This window comes from Chaetodon trifascialis, chromosome 8 (assembly GCF_039877785.1).
Source record: "Chaetodon trifascialis isolate fChaTrf1 chromosome 8, fChaTrf1.hap1, whole genome shotgun sequence".
Taxonomy (NCBI): Eukaryota; Metazoa; Chordata; class Actinopteri; order Chaetodontiformes; family Chaetodontidae; genus Chaetodon; species Chaetodon trifascialis.
In genome coordinates, this window is record NC_092063.1 from 4,831,904 (window position 1) to 4,854,379 (window position 22,476).

Consider the following 22,476-nt stretch of genomic DNA (forward strand, 5'->3'; position numbering starts at 1 on the left):
CATTTACGTCTTCCTTCCAGCCTCCCTCTTTCTTGCTCTCCGTCTGTCATTTGTTACCTCCAGTTCTCTGAGGACGGGATGATCCTCGATGCCGGGGAAGAGGACCCTCATTGCGTATGTCCTGTAGTCCAGATGGGGGATGCCGGCTCTGTCCAGGTCACTGGTCAGCTCATTGATGTCAGTCTGCAGCTCTGCAAAGGCTGGGAGAGAAGGAGGACAAGAAAGAGAGACTGGTTGGAGGGAATACTTGAGACATACAGCGTAAGAGTAAAACCATCCTTTAATCCCCGAGGACCAAATATGTGGATCCCTCTCATCTTCACGGTGTTTACCACCGTTATGATGAAGCTGACAGTTAAAGCCCGAGATAGTCTCCATGTCAGAGAAACTCAATATTTCACATCCCTCCCTTAAAAAAACACAGACCTCTCTCTCTCACACACACACACCTCCCTTTCTCGCTCATTTTTATCTAGCAGCCGGTAAATTGGCTGTAGCTAAGGCCCCAAAGAGTGTGTGTCATCTCAGTGTGAGGCTGCAGGTGAGCGCCAGTTAATTGGCTCCATCCTGACTGACTCCTGTTCGGGCCCACGGCTCTGTTGAGCTGCCTCGCCGCCCTTGGGGAGGCTCCCCCGTCTGCAGCCTATCACGGGAGCAGCAGCAGTCCCCTAAAAACCCGTCTTAGCCCTCACCTCCTGGCCCCCGGCCCCCTGGCGACTCCTGGGTTTACACGCCAGCACACGGGCTCACAGGCACACATGGGGAGTATATACTCATAAGGAGGAACCCAGGTACCCTTCTAAATCCAGCCCGTGGGGCACTACACTCCTGGCCACTGCTAATGGTTAAAACATTAATCTTCTACTTTCCCAGGGCTGCCTGTGTGTGACTGATTCCCCCTGTTTGCCTGCTCGGTGTGTCTGTCTGTCCGTCTGTCTGTCATTTGACCATTCTGGAAGTTTGCTGCAATAGGATCCTATTTTTTTTTTAACTGCACAAAAACACTGTGAAAGCTGATCAGGTGGCTGGAGGGGATAAATAATAAGGTCCTCTCTGGCTGATGAAACCCCCTGAACAATGTCAAACATAAACCTCAACGCTGCCCTCACAGTGATTGGCTATAATGGCGGCAATGATGACACCGGGGGCCAATCAGCAGTGTTTGCTTGAAAGCATCCATATTAAACTCAGTGGGAAACACACAGTTCTCTTGGTGATCAGCTGTTTGCGGTGTTATCTGGAGGTCAGCCTGAGGTTATCTGAGGTCCTCCCTCTGGGTAGGAGGTCAAAGGGTCAAATGGACAACTGCGCCCTCGCTTAACCCTGAACCACAAGGGAGGATTGAGTTTCAAAGCAGCCGTGTGCTCCGGACTGTAGCAGCGACTCTGACAACGTGGGATGAGGCGCTTAATGGCATTCGCTGTTCACTTCAGGCGTGCAAACACATACTCAACCAGACGCAGGTGTAAAGACACACACACACTGCACAAAAAGATAAGCGTGGAATTACCCCTCCAGTTAAGACTATAATAAAATGCATTAAGCATAATGTGTTTCTCGCTGGGAGGAGGTTGGGGTTACTCTAATGAGAAACTCTGTATTCAAGTGTCAGTTTGTGCGCGAGCGTGTACCCAGCATGCAAACTTGAGAACTGCAAGGACTCACTGCGTGACGAGAGGGGTCACATGCAGGGTTAACTGCCTTAATCTATGTGTTGTGATATACAGTATAACCAGGATGACTCACTGACCCAGATTTGGAGAAATCTTTGCTGCATTATTTAACGCACACAGATCACCAGTTATTTACTTACTGTACTACATGCACAAATACATATTTATGGCTGTTATGTGATGACAGTCTGCACATGTGAAATGCATTCACTAACCCCATTTAACTACATGAGTGACAGAGCAGCCTCTAAAATTACTGGCTACAAATGTGATATTCCAAGCAAAGTAGACTCATGCAGTAATCACCCTGCAATTTGAAGTCTAACAATAGGCTGCACTTGGTCTGCTGACCATAATATTCAAAATACTAACCCTCTTTGCACTCCAGGGCGACTCGTGACTCCAGGTTGTCCATTTGCATCTGCAAGCGCTTGAGGGTGAGGTCATTTTCACGCGACTTTCGCTTGTAGGCGATGAGGACGAGGATGACGATGATGAGGAGGAGGCCTCCGCCGGCGGCGATGCTGACGATGGCCGGGAGGGTCAGCAGGCTGTCGGACATGATGTGGACCGCGCCAGGAGAGACGTGGAGGCCGCCCACCTGGACCTGTGCAGGGACGCGAACACACATCATCACAGATCATCTCAAATCGGTGCAGTTTAGAAGTTCGGTAACACTAAAACACAGAGGGAGGACGCATCTTCATCTAACGTTTCCACAAAATCCAATCACCAGATCTATATCACATGACAACTGATACACAGCAGTGCATACGCCAGGTCTCACAAATCCTGCCAAAACACAGGTAAATATTGTGTGCTGAAACTGATGCTGAGCGGAAACACACGCCTACACGCCGACGCTGAGAGGGAAATAGTCCGGGGCTAGCACTCAATAAGCGGGCAGGCAACTAAAAATAATTGCAGTGGATTCTGGCAGAACCTTTTGACAGCTAGAGCACAGTCATGCTGCTCTCCCTTTGACCTGTTTCCTTCAGCTGAATGAACAACGATGAGAGCACGAATAATGGAGTTTAGAGGCCAACTATCATGAGGAAAACATCACAAATACGGGGTAGATGGAAACAGAGTGGGAGAGAAATTTGGGAAGATAGACAGTAACGACACACACAAGCACAGACAGGCCACTGCCCGTACTAACCATGACTTTGTATTGTCCGGTGAGGTTGGGCGGCTCGCACAGCAGCTGGCTCTCAGACACGGTGACAGAGCAGGGAGTCTCTCCTATCAACACGGTGTAGTTAAGCTTCACCCCTCCTGACGCCGGGGGAACCAGGTTTCTGCCCTGTGGGTGCGTGGAGATGGACAGCAGGGTGCGAAATTAAGAGGAGAACCTCAAACACATGGCTCAACGAAGATCAGACAATTTTACAGACCCACAAAGCCAATATGCGCCCTAAATACACTGTAAATTAGATCCCGAGGTTTGGGCACAGCTGCGGCCAAATATGACTCCATACTGAGATCAAACAAGGCGATACACTTCACAGTGGCCATAAGTGGGAACAGCTGGCAATCTGGACAAAAAAAATTAAATATATTCCTCAATTTTGAGCTACAAGACTTACTGAAACCAGAAAAAAAAATCACATAAAGATGATGTCCAGAGAAAGCAACCATAGAAGGCGCTAGAAGAGGAGACTCAGTGCCAAACCTGTTGATTTAAATGCACATTATTCTACATTTCCTGTACCTTGAGAATGATGGGTGAGCCTGGTTTTTGCTCCAGGACGCCGGTGGTGCTGAGGGGCTCAAAGTAAGGGTTTGGGTAGTAGAGGAGGTTGGTGTTGTTGTAGACCAGCAGCGCCTGGACGTTGTTGAAGATGAAGCCGAACTCGTCTGCGTGCTTCACCGTGTCCAAACTGGGATGGTACTCTGCCATCAGGGAGGGAGCGAAGCAGCTCATGCTGGTGGTGTTCAACACTTTACACACCTGGGGAGGATGAATAAAGACAGGGGGAAAGGCATGTCAGGGAGAAAATCCACTTTCTGAGATGCTGCTGGGGATGCACTCTGCACATCATGCTATGATAGCCTGAAATCAAACAAGATGCAACTCAGTCATCGAGGATAAACAGAGACAGAGGCTTTGGTTTTCTCGTCCTCTGCCTCCAAAATAAAACGCATCCAGCACAAAAGTTTCAAGCTGATCTGCTGCGAAGCCCTTCTGTTTGTTATAACCTTAAGTGTGATCTTAACTGAAACGCTCTGGTATTAACATGAACCCTGCAGGGAGCTCTGCGGCCTAATAATTGGCCTATAAAACCCTCGTTCTTTTCAGAGAAAAGGATTTACTGTCCGTCATTAAATCCATCTTTATTGGAGAGGAAGCCTCCATAAAATCGAAAATAAATTGCTGCTGCTGCTTCACTGAAAAACACTGGAGGACAACAACCACAAAGGATGGAGGCAACGCTCCTCTATCTCCTCAGGTAGAGGTTGAGCTATGGCTCTTTTATTACTTCTCTCCAGTTTTCCCAGATGAGAGACCTGTCTTCCATCCATCCTCGCCGGCTCAGCTCTAGAGGGAAGGCGAGAGAGGATTGATTGCTGCACAGCACTCTGCTCAGAGAGGTTTTTATCTCCTCTCACTCCCTCCCAGCTCTCTCTCTGGGGAAGAAACTTAATTAGAGGTAAATATCATCAAAGCCAGTGAACGCTAGCGACTACCACGCCTCCTACCTGTTGTCTGCTGCTCGGGAGCAAGCCAGAGGAGATCGATGTAAACTCATTCTGTGCAGGCTACACCAATTGTATTTTGCCAGCATGGTGCAAGGTGAGTTTCGGGAGCGAGGCTGCATGGGTGGAGGGAGGGTCTGGTCTCCTTATTTACTTTTCTCCTGGACGCAGAATATAAAGCAGGCTTGCTTTGCCCAGGGGCCACTTTTGCAAAGTGACAGGCAGCTGGTTTGGGAACAAACACTAATATTTATCAGATAAAATGAATAAACATTAAAAGGCCCATAACTCACCTTCCTTATTAACCTTTTAACTAAATTAATTTGGCACATGAATCGACACTAGGCTTATATGATGGATAAATCAGATATTTTACTGCATTTAAGAGCCGAAACTGGATTTTAGTTGATCACATTTTAAAGACTTTAAAACGTCCTGATTCCAAAACCATTGGGACACTGTGTAAAACATAAGAAGACAAAATGTGATACCTTGCTAATCCTGTTTTCACATATACTCAATTGAAAACAACACAGACAATATATTTAATGTTTGAGCTCACCAGCTTCATTGATTTTTGTAAATATCTGCTTATTCTGAATCTGATGCAGCAACACGTTTCAGACACGTTGGGACAGGAGCAATTGAAGACTAGCATCACGAAAGCTGGAACCTCTTCCATCATGTGATCACTTGAATTTTTACTGTTGCATGAGCTCTTTCAAATGTCACGACAGCGTTTAAAACGCAGATATTAGATGCAGTAAGACATCTGATCTATCTGTCATCTCGGCCTCGTGTCAATCCTCGTAGTTAATTCATTTGAACATACCAAAGAAAGATGAGTTAGGAGCCTTTTAATGTTTATTCATTTTTTCTGGTAAATATTATGAATGTTTGTTTATGAACTGGCCTCAGGCGTCCTGTCATGTGGCAAAAGTGGCCCCGGGCAAAGCAAGTTGAGCATCTCTGGCTTCATCCGTCCCATAAAGCTGGCATATCCGCCCCTCTGCACAGCCCTGACTAATTGGAATAAACACACAAAAACTTCCCAGTATGAATCAGTTTCTTTAATGTGAATCAGAGGATGGTCGGCGGGCCGCCTGGCGCCCTGCTGCAGGACGTATCCATGCTACCGGTGTGTGTTTTTGTCATGTAGAGCAGTGGTTCCTAACCTTTTTTGTCTGGAGTACCCCTTGAGCCTTTTTGTCATACCATGAGTACCCCCTCACTCATACGGGCTCATGACCATAACACAACTGAATATTCAACGCAAGGCATCTTATTTCAACTTCCTAAATTGAACAATTAAAATTCAGGCATTATCTTCTTATTTAACTCAAATTAAACATAAAATTAAATATCAGCTGCTTTCTTGTCAATCATAATTCAGCCATAACCGCTGCTGCAGGGAGAATGAGCTCTTCAACAATTGAGTGAGGCTTTTTTGATTTTGACGTAGAAGTGAATCCATATAAAATATAGTTTTCACTATACTGCCTTGGTTTAGGTTTGGCATCTTTCTTGCGTTTGTCGGCGGGCTCCTTTCCCCCTCCTGGATCCACAGCAACTGGATGTTTCAGCCATTTATCCATATTTACCTGCAGGTAAACAGGTTCCCACTGTCTCCCCAGGGACACAAGTCATAGCGCACACGAACCATTTTATTGACGGACTTATGAAATGAAGGACAATGTTTTTTATTATCTTGGAAATAAATTCTTAATTTTTCCTCACACCCCCTGCAGTGTGCTCACAGACCCCTAGGGGTACGCGTAACCCTGGTTGGGAAACACTGATGTAGAGCATTAAATCTACATGTGAGAAGAAATTCTGATTCGAGAACTTGGGAATACTGCGTGTATGACTTTAGGCTGCAGCTACCGATTATTTAGTTATTAATTGAACTTCTTTGGCTTTTTAAATGTCAGAAAACAATAAAAAGGGCTCTGTCGATCGGCTGAATTCATCGACGAATCAGCTCTATGTGCTTTTTGCACGCTCCAGGCTCACGGGCGAAAGAAAGACGCTTCCAACATCACAACCGTCAGCAGCAGCAGCAGCAGCAGCAGCAGCAGCAGCAGCAGCAGCAGCAGCAGCAGCAGCAGCAGCAGCAGCAGCAGCAGCAGCAGCATATACTGCAGTGCAGCTCTGCCAGTCTGCAGCTGCTCTGCAAGGCCTGAGCGCTCCTCGGTAGCTTTCCTCGGTCTTGTGACATGTTTCTTTAGAATTCATGCTTTACAAGCTACAGTGGCAGTGCATGAAAAGAGCGAGGAGATAAGCCCTTGCAGATAGGACTCCTGACATACTTTCACCAAGTTTAGGGTGCGTGTGTGCATGGGCGTCACTTCGCTGTGAGTCAGAGGTGACTAACACAACTCGAGCAGCATTGTCCTAAAAATGAAATGAAAGCCACGCAGTACATACTCACAGCAACATAACAGCTACCCCAACAGCGTGTGATAGCACTGATCAGCGCTGACTCGATGCTTTGTAGATAAGCTAGTGGATAATTCATTAATGAATGTTTTCTGTTTGCCATAATTCATACTCCATTCGGAAAAGATCCTGTGAATCTCTTTTACCCACTCGTGCGGCGCGTTCTCCACAGCGGTACATGGGAATTGAAGGTTTAATGGATGAAAGAGTTCACGTTAAGTTTGATACATTCTGCTTTCTTCCTGTTGGCATGATGACACGTTCCACAGACAGGCCCAGATGCTCCGGCAGCACCCTCGTGACTGTCACGTTGGAACAGCGAGGCATTTGCAAGTCAACTACGGCTCTGACTACCATCTGTTCTGCCGGAGATGGATACTGTTTTTTTTTTTTTTCCCTCTACACTGTCCTCACTTTCTCTCTTCTTACTCTTTTTTTTCCCCCCTCAAATAAATCCTTTCCTTCGCTGAATCCTGTCAGGATGGAAAAGTGCCGCTATCGTGTATGAAGTTTCCGATGCGGCGCGGCAGCGAGCGTGACGTGTGTAAATCCAAAGCAATGAGAGGGTAAACAGTGACGGGTAAATGGGGCATTGTGGGATTTGATAAAGAAAACGGGGTATTTGGGGGCAATAAATGGCTGTATTTCAAATCACTCTTTGCATGACTTCTGCCTTTTAATAAATAGATAGTAAGTACTTTTTATGAATGTATACTGCCTTCTGTTTACACTACAAAACGATCTATATGGATTACTGGACTCGTTTTGACCACTTCATCTGCTTCACAGTGAAAACAACATCCTGTATATCGCCAAATATAAAGTACACCATAGTACATCCAGTCCTTTAGGCCACATGGAGAAAGAAGCCACACATTGTTCAGCATTGATAAAGTGAATTGAGGTCAACAGATAGAGGAAATAATTGGAATCTTGGCCTCATCTGTCTTCTTTCTCTAGTGTTGGACAGAGCCAGGGTGTTTTAAGGCACTAACACTCCAGCCCCTCTGGCTGAATACATTACCATGATCTACTGTGCAGCTACAGCCCACTCAAGCATTCAAAGGTCTCTGGCCAGGGAAGTGGTGAGAGAGGCAGAGGGAGAGAGCGAGAGAGGAAGCGAGGATAAGATGGACTGGCTGCGGAGTTGTGCGTAGGAGAAATGTGAAGGGTCACCGAGCCAAAGGTCATCCGAGGGATAACATTCGATAGCTAGTCATTCGCTGTTCCTGTACTTTGTTACTCCTACACTGTGTCTATTTTCCTGCCTGCCCGCTGTTCCAGCCAACTGCTAATACTGGCATTAATTCTAACTTCAGCTCAGATCCGTCCATAAATGATCCGCGTGGTGTTTGCGTGGTGCGGCGCCAGAGCCAGTAGTTTAATTTCCCCTGAAGATGTGTGCCACGCTGCGGAAAATCATCCGCCGGATGTCTTGCGATGAGGGTGTGACTAATTTCAAACATCTTCCGTAAGCACGGCTGCGCGTGCTAACAAGTGGCTTTTCTTCCCTTAAAGTCAACACAGCAGCTACAAAACAGAGACGTCAAAGAGGAAACAGTCGCGGCCCTCCAGAGTGTGGACACTCATGATGGCGCGATGATTCAACGAGCCACTCACGATGCTGAGACGTCGGCTGCTGTAGGACACACAGCTTCGAATACAAAATCATGACGGACGTGTAAACTGTAAGTTCTGAGGGTCCACTATGATTGCGCGTGGTAATGATGTGCGCCTCTAGTGCTCAGTGCAGCAGACAATCAGCCTGATTGGCCCAGACGTGATGGGCACACACATGCCCGACGCTTCCTATGATCCGCAGCAGCTGCACGTGCACCTGATGTGTCGAGCCTGACACTCAGCCCGGCGTCTTAAGTGCGGCGCACACGGCAGATGAAATCTTTCTGGGACGGGGAAATGTTCTGGAGCTGGAAAATAACCCTTTTAACTTTAATCAAGATTATGATAAATGTTTCAGCTGTGAATCCGCTGACAGATAGAGAGCATTTCACAAAGAAAATTGTCCTTTTTTTTTTTCTCTCTCTCTGCCGGTTTCTTTGTGAATCTGTGCAGGTGACACAAGGGAGGGAGAGAAGAGAAGCAATTTAGTGGGAGACAGGTGATCATTTGAAGGCTGGCTGACAGACAGCAGCTCTTATTGCTATAGGCTGCTCTGCTGTTTGCCTTCCTCCAGTGATAAAAGGGGAAAGAAGCAGAGGAGGGGGAAAAGGGATGAAGGATGGGTAATTGTAACCTTAGCATTTAATAGAATTCATTCTCTGTGGCTGTGGGGCCAATCAAGACAGCGACACGGGTTTCTCTTGCGAGGTGCTAGGTGGGAAGCTGGGAGAGACGAGGCAAGGTGGAGATGAACAACTCTCTTTCAAAGCCTTGGAAACTGACAAATCAGACGGTGCGGCACCCACACACGAGTCAAATCCCATTCCGCCAGGTCTGCAGGAGTCTCTCACTGTGTTTTTTCCTCCTCTCCAAACATAAAACACCACAGATCTGTCTTTTACTCGTAATTACTGGGGTTTCAGAATTCACAGAGACCTTTTAGGGAAGCTGTCCTTCCGTGAGGAAACAGCGCAGCTCAAAAAGCCCAGGGCAGAGTTGTGATTTTTAGTAAAGGAACCTTCACTAAGCAAGTCAGACATTTAAGGCCAGTTTTAGACTCTTAATGTCAGCGAAGGGATGCTGGACTTGCAGAGGGGGGAGGAGGCATGTTGGGACAAATCTGTGTAGAATCCTACAAGCGAGACGTGGCATTGAGGACGCTTTTGTGCATGCATGCAAGCGTACTTACCAACCTGTCCTCGGATTGTATAAATGAGGCATGAGATTTATGTGGCTGCTGTATACACCAGAGTATAATGTGTGTGACCGTTTGCAGCGTGAGCCAACTGCTTTGCACAGTAAACACATGTATTTAGCATGTGAATGAGTGTGTATGTGCAGGGGGTGTCTGTCATGTTGCCGGATGCATCTGAAAGCGGTGGTTCACAGCTGGATGTCAGGACCCCGACGTAGAGATAATACTGTTAGGGGTCAGGAGATGATTACCAGGCTTGGAATTGAGAAAATCTGAATTCTGTTTATTTTTTGGACTTTTCTCTAATTTTAGTTTTAATCTAAACAAAAATGGATGCATTCTCTCCAGAGCGCTGGTGTCAGCTAATATGACACTTAATATTAGCGCTAGCTCTATGCAGCTCAATGGTATTAAGCTAACGTTGGCAGGGTACCTTCGATGTGTAAGGTCTGCCTTTTCTTTTGAACATCCTGGAAACCAGCTGTAACTTGCATATTTTGATGTTTTATGGTACATTTTGCATTTACATATGTGCAGGGTGTCTTTGGCCTATATTCAGCCAGTTAAATATCATTTAATAATTCTGTTATTATTAATAATTTAAGTGTGGCTCATGCTATGGGAGCATCTCAATGAGCTGTGTGAAACTGGTGGTGTATTATAATATTACTTTAATTGAGTTTAAAAAGGAAAAAAAAGCTGGTGCTGCATGCGTTCATCACTGTGCTACTTTTGTACAATAATTTGTACTTGCTTTGCATTAAGGGGTCAGGAGGAAAATGTTGGGAAGGATTTGTGTGACAGCGCGTGTTTGTGTCGTCAGTACGCTGTGCACACAGCACGGAGCTCTATTCTTTCTCACATCCTCCTCTCCGGCGCCTCTCCCCTTTAGTCCTCTCCTCTGATCTCCCCACCTTTCCCCAGACCACGGAGAGGAAATCCCATCCTCTTAATTAAACAAGGAGCCACAGGACGGGGGCTCAAATACAATTTGTAACGATTTCCCGCAGCCAAGACTTTGATTATACAAGCGCTCTTTATGCTGACCAAAGACTCCTGACCACAGTTAATCTTCCACTGAAACCCATTAGGAGACTTCTTGCCGCTGATCATGCACACCTCCAACAATCCCCCCACTGACCCACCCACACCCCTTTTCTCAGTTTGCTCTATTACTTCAAAATATATGCATGTACAGTACTTTGAAAACTTTATTTTAGCGAAAACACGACTAGTGTGACAGTAAGACACAACAGGGCTTAGCAGTTAGGAGGCGGAGCTGAGATTTAGCCCCCCAGAAAATGTAGGGTAACCTCTTAATTAAATACAGCATGCAGACCACTCTCACTGCCGGCTGCATTATTCAGATGCTCGTTGGAGAGCTTGAGACGACGGGGACGACTGGGAAGCGTAGAAAGCTGGAGGGGCTGTTTGGAGAGATAGTACTTTTCTAGCCAAGCTAAACATCACTTAGCTTGCTTGTATAGCCGTGTTTGTGAGTCAGGCAGGGCCTAGTTAGTGTGAATTCTGCAGCATGTGTATGCAGTAAGTGTATTCAGCGAGTGCACTCTGTACCAGCTCTTTGGTTAAGACAGCGTGGTGGCTCTTACATTGACAGACTCTCGGCCAGCGTATTTGACTCGGATCCTGGGCTCCTGAACCACGTCCAGATTGGTCCCTGTCACCATCAACGGAGTGTGTCCACTGAGGAAGAACACAGGCAGACACAGTTTACCCCACAGGCTTAAATCATCATGTTTGTCCTCTCACTTCTCAAAATTCAAGTGGAGAGAACAAAAATGAAAGAAAGAAAGAAAGTAATAGAGAGAGGAGGATAAATGAAGAAAGACCAAAGAAACAAAGCAGCACAAAAGCAATTCTAAACTAAACTTTCTAGCCCTGATGCACCTCTTCAGAATATCCACCATCAGTCGAAAATAAGCGCATCAAACCGGCTTTCATCCTCGCCTTCTTTCGGGAGATAATAGCCCTTAGAGTGGAGGATGATTAGAGATGCTTTTTAACTGACTTCACTTGCTACAATCAACTGGTGCAGATTCGGCTTCTGAAAACACCACGGCAGCTCAGGCATGTAAGGATGCAGTGGTGGTCCTGGGCTTCACAACACAGCAGCACAAACAAAACACGCACGCAGAGCGGGAGGGAAACTGCTGGATGCGCGGCTCTCCCTGCAGCTGTTTGGGTGGTTGTTGATGTTTGTTGTCTTTGCTGTTGTGCCGTGCTGCATAAAGATGCCAGGCAGGAGTTGTTGGCAATAATAAATGTCAGATGGGTCTGCGCTATTAGGCTGTGGGTTCACTGAACCGCGGTGGATCACGAGTTACTGTAGATAGACCTTGTGCTGTCTATAGACTCATTAAATTATATACTCGGCTACTGTGGAGGCTAAGACTCACACTGACTGCCGCTGGCTCGCAGTTTAAATACAGTATTTATCTACATACAAAGAACAGACAAAGACATGGCGTCTTTCTCTATGCCTGTCTCTCTTCATTCCCCCTCTTGTCCCTCTGTGCCATCACAGTCCTGCTGCAGTGTCCCCTTCGCTCCTTCTGTAAGCCCAGGCCATCTGCCGTGGACTCGCACCTCTGATAGCACATTGTTCCACAAAGCCTCGATTTCATCTTCATCCCTCTCTTCCTTTTAATTAGCAGCGTACAGTGTACAGCGTCTCTCTCTCCGCCGAAGATGCTCCGCAGATGGATCAACACTGAATTCGATAGGAGAATCTCAGTCTGAACAGCGGCCGTGCTCTCCAGCCTGTGAGCTGTGGCACTTCTATCAGATCCAGACTAATTGGAAGAGAAGCGAACAGTAATTGAAAGTGCAATATTGACTTGTGTCTGCTTATTGCCACTGGCTGGGACTGGCTGGCTCCTTAGTCTGGGTGACAGAAGCTCAGGATTGATGTGGATAAAATAACACGAACACTGCGCGGAGCGTACATGGAGCAGTAGCACCCTGTAAGTGTCATGACTTTACCTCGCGATGCTCCAGTCTGGCTCAATGCGCTGGACGGTGGGGTCTTCTATGTACTCAAAGGTGAGGCTCTCCCTGATTTGGGCGTGGTCCACGCTCACGCTGATCTGCACCGGGCCGATGCCAGACAGGGAGGGGGCAGAGTAGCACACTATCTCCGTCATGGTCCGTCTATACGTGAAGAAGAAACGAAGAAGTCAAACTAAAGACAGCCTCTGTGCATGATTTATTAATTCTACTGTATTTTCTGAACAAAGAGCTGATGATGATGAGCAATAAACACCACCTACAACAACACAAAATATTATGCGTTTTGTACCAGCCGCCTTGCTCTGTAATTAACTGCGATAGAAGATAGAAGAAAACAACTGAACCTGTCATTCTGTGCTAAAGAAAAAAATAAGTAAGCTCTCTAATTACTTCTTAGAAGACATTTGTAATACAAACCTGTAAATATGGAGTTTTCAGACTATCCTAAGACTTCTCTCTGACGCGGCCACGAGTGCACAAAGGTGCAAATGGCCCAATGCACGCAAGTCTGTACGCGCAACACATGAGCATTACCTCCAGCACTATCATGCATGCTTCTGAGCTTTCCCCTCTCCATGGCTCCATGTTCTACCTGCCCACCCCCTGAATTTGTCGCAATTCATTAGCAGAGGAGAGCTTGTTGTAGAACGGCCCCCCACCCTCCTCCCCCTCCCATGCCAGGAAGAAACACAAGCAGTAATTAGCCTCATATCTCATTACAGCTTGCTTGACTCCTCAACCTTATAACATTACAGTCTGACTACAGTGGAGGGGCTTAGATGCCTACAGCAACTGAGAGAGGGAAGGAGGAAACGAGTGGAGTGAGATGGAAGGAACCGCGGGAGTGAGAGATGAGAGAGTGAGAACAGATGAAGGAACAGATAGAAAGACACTGTGAGAAAGGATTAAGAAGAAGAAGAAGAAGAAGAAGAAGAAGAAAGATCCATAGGAGCAGCAGGTTTTCCGGAAGCTATTATTACAGGGTTTGATGCAGTAGGTCATCAAAACCTTATTAAGATTTACATAAGTTTCTGACAGGGAGAGGGAGAGAGAGGCTTCCCCCTGGGGGATTTCTCAGTAATATCAAGCAAAAAAAAAACAACAAACGAGAAAGTCATGAAATATAGCAGCTTATTTAATGGGAATAATCCACATCATCTCAGGAACAAGAGCTCTTTTTTTTTTTTATTCTTCTGCCTTTTGCTCACAGCACGCCGTCTATCTAATATTTCCTGACAGTGATGTATGTCGCAGGTGCAAAAAGGTAAAGAAACACTGAGTCGGGGAATTGGGCTGCTATCTGTATGTTCGAGGCATAAATATTTCAGGTGCTTCAAAATGCAAATACAAAAATAAAATACAGAAAGATAATAGGAAAAGGAGGCAGTGTGACAGAAGACGAAGACAAATGAGCTGCGTCCTGCGGTCATGTAGGTGACAACTGTCGACATTCATAGTGAACGCTTTGGTTTTGCCTCCTAATATCTGTGCGCGAGAACAATAAAAAGCCTTTCAGCATGAAAAATCTGTGTTAATCATCATGCTGTTTTAGCAAATTAAACTTTATGGGCTACTTTTATTGTAGAAATGGCTGCAAGAGGAAAGTCTCACCCAAAGAACTCGCATGTCTGGTTCCCAAACTGAACGTTGACGCTGCTGCCGGCGCCCAGGTTCTCGCCCATTATGGTTACTTTGGTGCCCCCGGACTCTGGACCTCGGCTAGGGGACAGACCTGTGACTGTGGGAGTCTACAAAACAGAGAGATGCAGAGGCAGAAGGGTTAAAACAGACCCTGAGAGCGAACTGGAGGAGCAGAAAGAAAGGACAAAGCACGAGGCCGAAGGGATATTTTCTGCAATAAAACAGGCAGCATCTCTCTGGTACCTCTTGAAACCTTCATGTATTATCACAGATCTGCAAATTACAGTTGATCATATTGCCAGGCCGATGGCAGTGGAGTGCAGTGCAGGTGGGAGAGAAGAGGATAAAACCAGGAGCTCTTAGAGTCCCTGAGAGATCCTCCTCCTGTGAGTCGTGCATTGCTGGGTTGTGTCTGAGTGAAGCTTTTTAAAGACGGTCTGAAAATAACTAGTGTTTACAGCTGCAGGCAGCTAGCCCGCCGTCGCACAGACAGATGGAGAAATATCCAAGCAGACAGGCCGTCATACAGAGAAACACACATGGAGCAGCACACACGCGTGTACGCGGACGCACGAAACAACAATTTAAAAACAACTAAATGCACGCGCTATCGTTTAAGCTGCTCCTCTGCCCGGCACTCAGGCATCGCCGGCTGGAAAAAAAGGTCACACAGCTGGTTAGCCTTGTCGGGAAAACTGAAGAACGCTCCTGCGATGGTGTGTTCTTTTTGTTTTAGGTGGCCTGCAATACAAGGGAATTGCAAGCAGTGCCAATCCCAGGCTCTGTGAAGTATTCTTGGAGGAATTCCACCTCTGGCCAGAGCAGCAGCTGTAACGCTGAGCCGAGAGCATCGCTGTGAGCTCACAAAGTGTCAGCGAAGTGAGACTTTCAGGATGCGCGCTAAAGCAGGTACTCCGAAGTCAACAGCAGTAATTACCGGCTGCTGTTAATTGTTGAAGGAGTGCTAATTGTGAAGGTGTGATAGAGCACAAATGGAAAAGCAGATTATCTGTTAGCTGCAGGCTGGGCAGGCGGCAGATGACAGCGAGGGGAAACGCGTGCGTCACTGCGTGGGTACATCATGTTTACCTCGATCTCCGTTTCAGCAAATTGTTTGCTCGTCCGTCCCTCTTTCCATCTCTCTCTCTCTCTCTCTCTCTCTCTCTCTCTCTCTCATAACATCGCCCAATCACATTTGAGCTGCTATTTATTTTCCCACTTTATGAGCTAATGCTTGTAGAATTTCAGCAGTGGAATGTAACAAAGTACATTTACTCAAGTACTTTACTACAGTTCAGAGGGAAGTATTGCACTTTTTACTTCACTGCAATTGTCTGATAGCTTTAAGTATTTTACAAATTATGCTTTTGCATACAGAACATATGAAAATGCACAGCTGAAATGATTCGCTGATTAATCAAATGACAGTTGATGGAAAAGTAACTGGTGATTGTTTTGGCAACAGTTTGAGTTATTTTTCATGCAAATTATTTGTTATAATTTGGAGATTAGGACTGATGGTCAGACACAAGCATTGTGAAGGTGTCACTTTGCATTATTTTCTGACTTTTTACAAACCAAGCCCTCGAATAATGGAGAAAATAACCAGCAGATTAATCCATAATGAAAATAATCATTAGTTGCTGTCATATACAAAATAACCAGAAAAGAATAACAGTCATGTGACATTTTCTGCTTTGGGTGCTTTAAATTTTAACACTTAAGAAAGATTTTAATGATTATACTTTCATATGATTACTTAAGTAATGTTTTTAATGCGTTTTTACTAGTGAATACTTCCACCAATGTCGAATTTTAATAAAACTTGAGGAACTGTAAGAGCTCTCAATTAAACACAAACTCATATATATGTGTATTCATTTTTTCCCGTCCACTGAGCAACACCTCTCTTCCTTCAGCTCAGCTCGCGAGCTGTAAAGAACACACTGATCTGTGCAGCACGTGAGGCCACGTTAATCTGACTTCACGATTCTGTCTCAATAAAGGCAAACAGCATTTACAACCAGAGAGCTGCAGAGATCATTAACGAAGACCCTTTGAAAACCTCAAGCTGTTAATGGAAGCGCGTTCTCTGCAAACAACCAAATAAGCATCCAAGAGATGCTTAATTACACTGTCGTCGTCATGGTGACTCGCGCATCATTATTTGCCTGTGGCGCGTAAACAATTACTTTGCAAGAAAAGTACAAATCACTTTTAATTGAACTGACTGTATATTTTGTATGACTTTAATGCTGCTCTTCTCCGCTCATGTACATCATACTCTATGCGATATGAAGCCACATGGCGTAGCTGCTGTCATTACCACAAAGGAGTAGAGCTGTGAGGAGCGAGCCCGGAGTTCTGGTCTGCACTCGCCGACGCACAGCTGGACTGGACCTGGTCTGCTGTCGGCAGGAGCCGGATCCATCTCGCACACAATCCTGGAAAAAACACAAAATGATCAATTAAAGGCTCTGTACATAATAAAGCCCAAAACACACAGCTATCTGTAAAAGCTGGACTGGAGGGAACTCGATCTTTCTTAAGAACCACTCAAAGCTCAGGAGTCGAGCGAAGTTGAGAGAAAGTAATCAAAACACTTCTCTGCTTGATATCGATTGATCTCCCACTCTAAATGCAATCTTCTTTCGTAGCCTCACTCATTTCATTAAGGGACACATCCAGACATCGACGAGGACCCCCGTCGACGACAGCCTTCAAATGAGACCCCCGCCCCTCACCAACCTGAGAGTTGTAAATTTCCCACCAACAACCAGGCCCCCCGACAGTGCCGGCGCGGTGCCAGCGTGCGACGGCTAATGTAAATCACGCAGCGGGATCAATGCGGCTTTATCATACCATGTGATCAGGTGTCACCCAGCGCTGCAGGTGACTAGATCAAATGACATAATAAAACGAGGACGCCTATTGATCGGCGGTGCCAGGGAGTAATAAAGTACAAGAAGCAATCACAGTGTGGAAAGAAGGATAGAGTTTGCGGGGAGGCAGATGGCCGGGGCAGGCAGGAGCGGAGCTGATGAAGCAGAGCAGACGTATTATTTTCCAGTGCTGATCATCGGAATTACAACAAATGACTGCGGGAGGTTCGTCGGATGAACTGTGCGGAAGAGAGCGGCGGGTTGCAGGAGGGTTTACTCACTGACAGAACTCGTGTTTTCTTCTCACAGGGCCTCAGAGAAACTCACTCGCTGCCCCACCTGAACGCCTACTGTACCGCACATTTATGGAAATATGTTTGGCTCTTCAAAACCGAACATACAGCTGTTTGTTCTGCGCCAGAAGGCTCTCTGCAAAACCTGAGGGTCGCTCTTAAACTGCATCCTTACTAATGAGGATGGCCACGAGAAAAACACTACAGAATAGCACCAGCCCTCAGAAAAATGGACTTTCTGACTGCTGAAAAACACAAAAGTTGACTTTTTCTTCAAAGCGGGAGTGGCTCTCACACACTCCTCTGAAGTGGTAACATAAAAGACACATAAATATGGATGCTTTTTTGCTTTTTTGTCCCATCCAGTCCAGTCCGCCATAGGAAGCCTGGCGACTGAATTAAGGCTCAAAACAAATGGCGACTGTCACATGAGGACATGCATATAATGAACCTGGAGCCAATATGACCCCAAAAGGCTCCGAACATCCTCATGAAGACTCCAACTCCCTCGAAGTTCGACCAATGGGGGTCGCAGGTTAGTTTTTTAATTTCGCTCAGTCTCTTTTTTTACATGCCATATAAATGAATTCCCGAGCTTGTCCCCAGTTGGATTAAAGTGCTGTCAGATCAGTGCGCTGCTGACAAATTGTCCCCTACAGCCAAGTGGCACACAGTGAATTTTAATTACAACTGCCCATTAAAAGAGCTCGGAACCACAGACATACAGTATATTACATTTTTCAAATACCACCAAAAGTGAGAAGCGTGTTGATTTAACGAGCAAAAATACAACCCTGCTTCCAAAAAAGTTGGGCTGCTCTCTAAAACTTAGAATAAAAATGCAATGCAATCAGCTGCAGCTATGCAGAAATCTCCTTTACACAATCATGTGTTCACAAAGTGGTGACTTGTGAACGACTGAGCCTTTCCAGGATGCCCCTTTCAGGAGAAACATTAAATATATTGTCTTTGCACAGTTTTCAATTGAGAATATGTGACAAAGGATTAGTTATCACATCCTGTTCATTAGTGTTGCTCTCATCAATGAAAATTATGACTAAATATCGTCGTCAACGAACCTTTATCACGTGACGAAAACGACGCAACGTAAATGCTGGTCATGTGACGATAACTAGAATGAAATATAATGCAGTATTGTTGATGAATAAAAACGAGACTAAATGTGGTTTACAAAACAAAAACTAAAATGTCTAATTTTCGTTGACTAAAACAAGACGAGACGTGTTTCTGTTTCCTGTGTCTCACTTCAGGGGCTGCATCAGGTCGCACTGTGCAGTCACAGGCGACGTCACGGCATTAGTTCCCATTCGCGGCGTTATTTAGAAGATGCAACTGCGGTGGGTTAGCATTAACGACAGACAGCTGACAGAGAGAACGGGACTGATGGCCGGCCAGCCGGCTTTGCTTGGTAAAATAAATATGTTGTAAATTGAAATCAGAGCGTCTTCGTGTCTGGAATGGATGTATTCTTGAGTCTAAAAGGAGACAATAACATAATAATAAGACAACCTTGTTTGAATTGTGAAATGTGAAAATTTTGGTTTTGTCTATACTACGAGGTACTTATACTATATTGACTGGGTTGAATAGAATTGCATTACTAAAAAGAGACTACAATACAATTTTCATTGACTAAAACTAGACTAAAATGTCATCAGTTTTTGTCGACTAAAACTAGTCACGGATAATTCTGACTAAATTAAGACTAAAATGCTCAGACCTTTAGCCGACTGAAACTTGACTAGACTAAAAAGAGTATGAACGTTACTTAAACTAATAAAAACTAAAATGACAGCTTGACACAAAGACTAGACTAAGACTAAAATTAAAACAGGCCGTCAAAAACAACACTGCTGCTCATGCATGTGTGCGACACACAGTGTGTTCTGTAACTGTACCATAAGACTTAAAGCATGTGAGTTAGAGCAGTGGTGCAGTGCCGAGCTGTTCTCCTTCTGAGGCCAGAAGTAGGCCAAGGAAAGAATTAGGGTTAAAGGCTCCTCTGAGAGTCCATGACTGTGATAGCCTTTGTGTGTGTGTGTGTGAGTGCAAGTGCGCATAACTGCATGTGTGTCAGCCGTGCCTCAGTTCACGTCTATACATTTAAAACTTTACTCTAATCTCCACCTGACTCCATGTGGGTGGTGGGAGGAGGAGCACGGGCTGATTACGTCTGAGCATATTCTGTAAACATATTCTATAGGAATATGGGACGCCGATGGCAGTGTGAGGAGCTTACAGCAACTACATTTTTTTCATGTATATTTTCCATATGATGTATTGATTTTCTATGGTGTTACATTTAACCTGTAGTAGCAACATAATGAGCGTTTTCCTTCAAAAACAAAGATCTAGACCTAAAGGCAACCCAACCTAACCCGAATCCAAATATGCTCATATATATTCAGGGCAAAGCGTCTGAGCAGCGTGTGTGTACATCTTTAACTTCCCCTTGCGAGGTCTGCATCATCTGGGGAGGTTAAACAACCATAAGGCACTGAGTTTCTCACTCTATACACGTCTCTGTGTGCGTAGCCAAGGGGGAGATGGGCAAGTTGCGAAGCATGGGCAATGTTTCATTAGTTCAGGGTGAACGGGACAGACTTTAACGTGATGTATGCACAGCATGGGACAATTAGGGAGGTAAACACAAGTAAACACACACAGCTGTTGTGGGATTGTTGCTGACTAGATGAGCTGCAGAGAGAGGGAACTGGGCTAGTGTGCGGCAGGGGGAGAACAGCAATGTCAGGGCCAGGCTGTCTGGACCTGCTCCAGTCTTCATTAAGGCAGAGATTGTGGGGAAAGCAGCTTTTTGTCACAATACACATATATTCATCAGAGTTTGTTGGCTGCTCCACCCCATACATGCAGTAATGTATCAAAATCCCAGTCTAGATGTGCGGCATTATGAGTGTTAATGCCTGTTTATTATTTCGTAGCTCTTCATTGTGCTTCCTATCAGGCCATTTGGCAAATTGTGTTGTTGACAAATTGAGATAATTAATAACAAAACATTGCATTTTGTGCTGTTTTCAGTCAGCAGTCTTAAAATTATAACGCCAGTGCTCGCCCAGTTTGTGCCACTTACTGCTCAGCGATGATGTAGCCATCCTCCACAGGGGTGCACCTCACCCCTGCCACTTCCACATTGCTCACCATGTCCGAGAAGGCCAGACCGAGGTTCGTACCGTGGATGGTCACCCGCGTGCCTCCCTCTGGGGGTCCCGCCACTGGGGTCACCTACAGAGCATGAAAAAACAAAGTCAGAGAGAAACTTTTAAAGTGCTTTTTAATAAAAATGACATTAAAGCATGCGTTTCTCCTCACTTGCAGACCCGACTGTCTCGAAATCATAAATGGACACAGGTTTCCATAGATGCTCAAGGGTAAATATGCTCTTAGGGCCCAGGTGGCTATAAAAGCAATTAAGAGCACGCCCACGCCTGCATCGACAGAATGTCAGAACATGCCATGAGTCACTGCAGCTAAAGTTTTGTAGCTCTCTCTGTCTAAATATGACAATCACACCTGCAAGACCACACTTTCAAACTTCTCTTCCTATAAATTGTACATCCAGTCAGAGAAAGTTCACAATTAAGAAGACAATGGGATGAATTATTAACATTCTGGAAAGGCGCCTGCTAAGAATCTACTGCTGCTATGGATGATAAATCTAACAAGGGGCCATATTAATGCTTAGTGCAGACCACCTACTCATAAAATACAATATGGCTGCCCAGCATGACCTTGGCACAGGGTGGCACACTGCCTTCTGTGCTGCAGAGCCCTGTTGAGGCTCCGACCTGGCCATCATCCAGTCCTTTAGAGGAGGAGGAGGAAAAAGGAGTGACAGCGGCGGGCGAGAAAACAGAGGAAGGAGATAAAGAAAGACCAAGAGAGTCGGCAATACTGCTTGGTGGACAGGGAAGTAAAAGGAGATTGTGGAGACTAAGGGAGAGGAGGGCGGAGGGGAGGAGATGACTGTCACTTCGCTGTGTGGAGCTGCTAGTGCTATGTAAACAATCAATATGCTATTACTGGCCATGCAAGCAGAAGGGAAAGAAGCAACAGTCAGTTGTGCCCGCTTACTGAGCCGCAAAGTGCCACGTGACGGCGACCATTGGAGTGGTGCTGCATGCCCTCCCCTCCCAACCCCCCGACACCCACTAGGGCATTGCGGCTTCCCTGTGGGACACCGGCATTGTAATCTAGATTCAGTGGACATTAATTGCTCTGGATGTAAAGTAAGTGTGTCACTGCACCGCCTGAGGGGTCTGAATACATGAATCTTTTAGCACTGCTTGGGCATGCAGGGTATAGAGGAAGGGGGGGGGGGGGGGGGCATAATGGCTAAATATATCCATGTCAGGCAATGGCAGCAGCTATTCGAGTAGACTTAGTGATGGTTACATAAGCAATGTAAGGGCCTGAGAGAGAGAGAGGGTGAAAAAACAGAGAGCAGAGGAAAGAGAAAGGGACGAAAGACAGAGGAGAGCAGAGGAAATGGGAAGAGCAGCAGAGGGAACGCGGATGCCGCTCCGTTCGGTCCTGTCAGCCATGATGGATGACAGGTGAGGCAGGGATGGAGACAGGACAGCGGCGCTGTGCCGGAGACGGGCATGCTAAAAGCTTGGGAGACCTCCTCCTTCTACCCTTGAGGATGAAATGGAGGCCTTCCCACAGAGGACCAAGTGCAGGAAGACAGTCTAATCTACGCATGAAACCCATTTGACTGAGCCCCCCATTGGCAGATAGAGCCTTGATTCATGAGTGGATCAAGAAAAAAAACACTTCAAAGACTCACGCCACTGATGTCTCCAGGCTGGGGGGCGTGAGAGAAGTGCTGCTCTTTGTCTCTGCGACTGTGTTTCTTGCACAAATAAAGGAACTAAATCTGCGAGGGACCCTCCTTGTACACGAGACTGTGGCGTGACTGCCTGTAAACCAGATCCTAATGACCTCAGCAGATCAGAAGGAAC

General features: G+C 45.9%; 1 protein-coding gene across 1 annotated transcript in view; it reads right to left on the reverse strand.

Moving 5' to 3' along the window:
* plxna2 (plexin A2) overlaps positions 1-22,476 on the reverse strand; it is a 166,215-nt gene that overhangs the window by 29,071 nt on the left and 114,668 nt on the right. The window contains exons 13-21 of the mRNA XM_070967634.1: positions 20,586-20,737; positions 16,625-16,742; positions 14,269-14,405; positions 12,631-12,798; positions 11,238-11,331; positions 3,388-3,627; positions 2,836-2,979; positions 2,046-2,280; positions 58-200 (exon numbers count right to left, since the gene is read on the reverse strand). Coding sequence (XP_070823735.1) covers positions 58-200; positions 2,046-2,280; positions 2,836-2,979; positions 3,388-3,627; positions 11,238-11,331; positions 12,631-12,798; positions 14,269-14,405; positions 16,625-16,742; positions 20,586-20,737 — 1,431 coding nt within the window. The remainder of the gene's footprint in view (positions 1-57; positions 201-2,045; positions 2,281-2,835; positions 2,980-3,387; positions 3,628-11,237; positions 11,332-12,630; positions 12,799-14,268; positions 14,406-16,624; positions 16,743-20,585; positions 20,738-22,476) is intronic.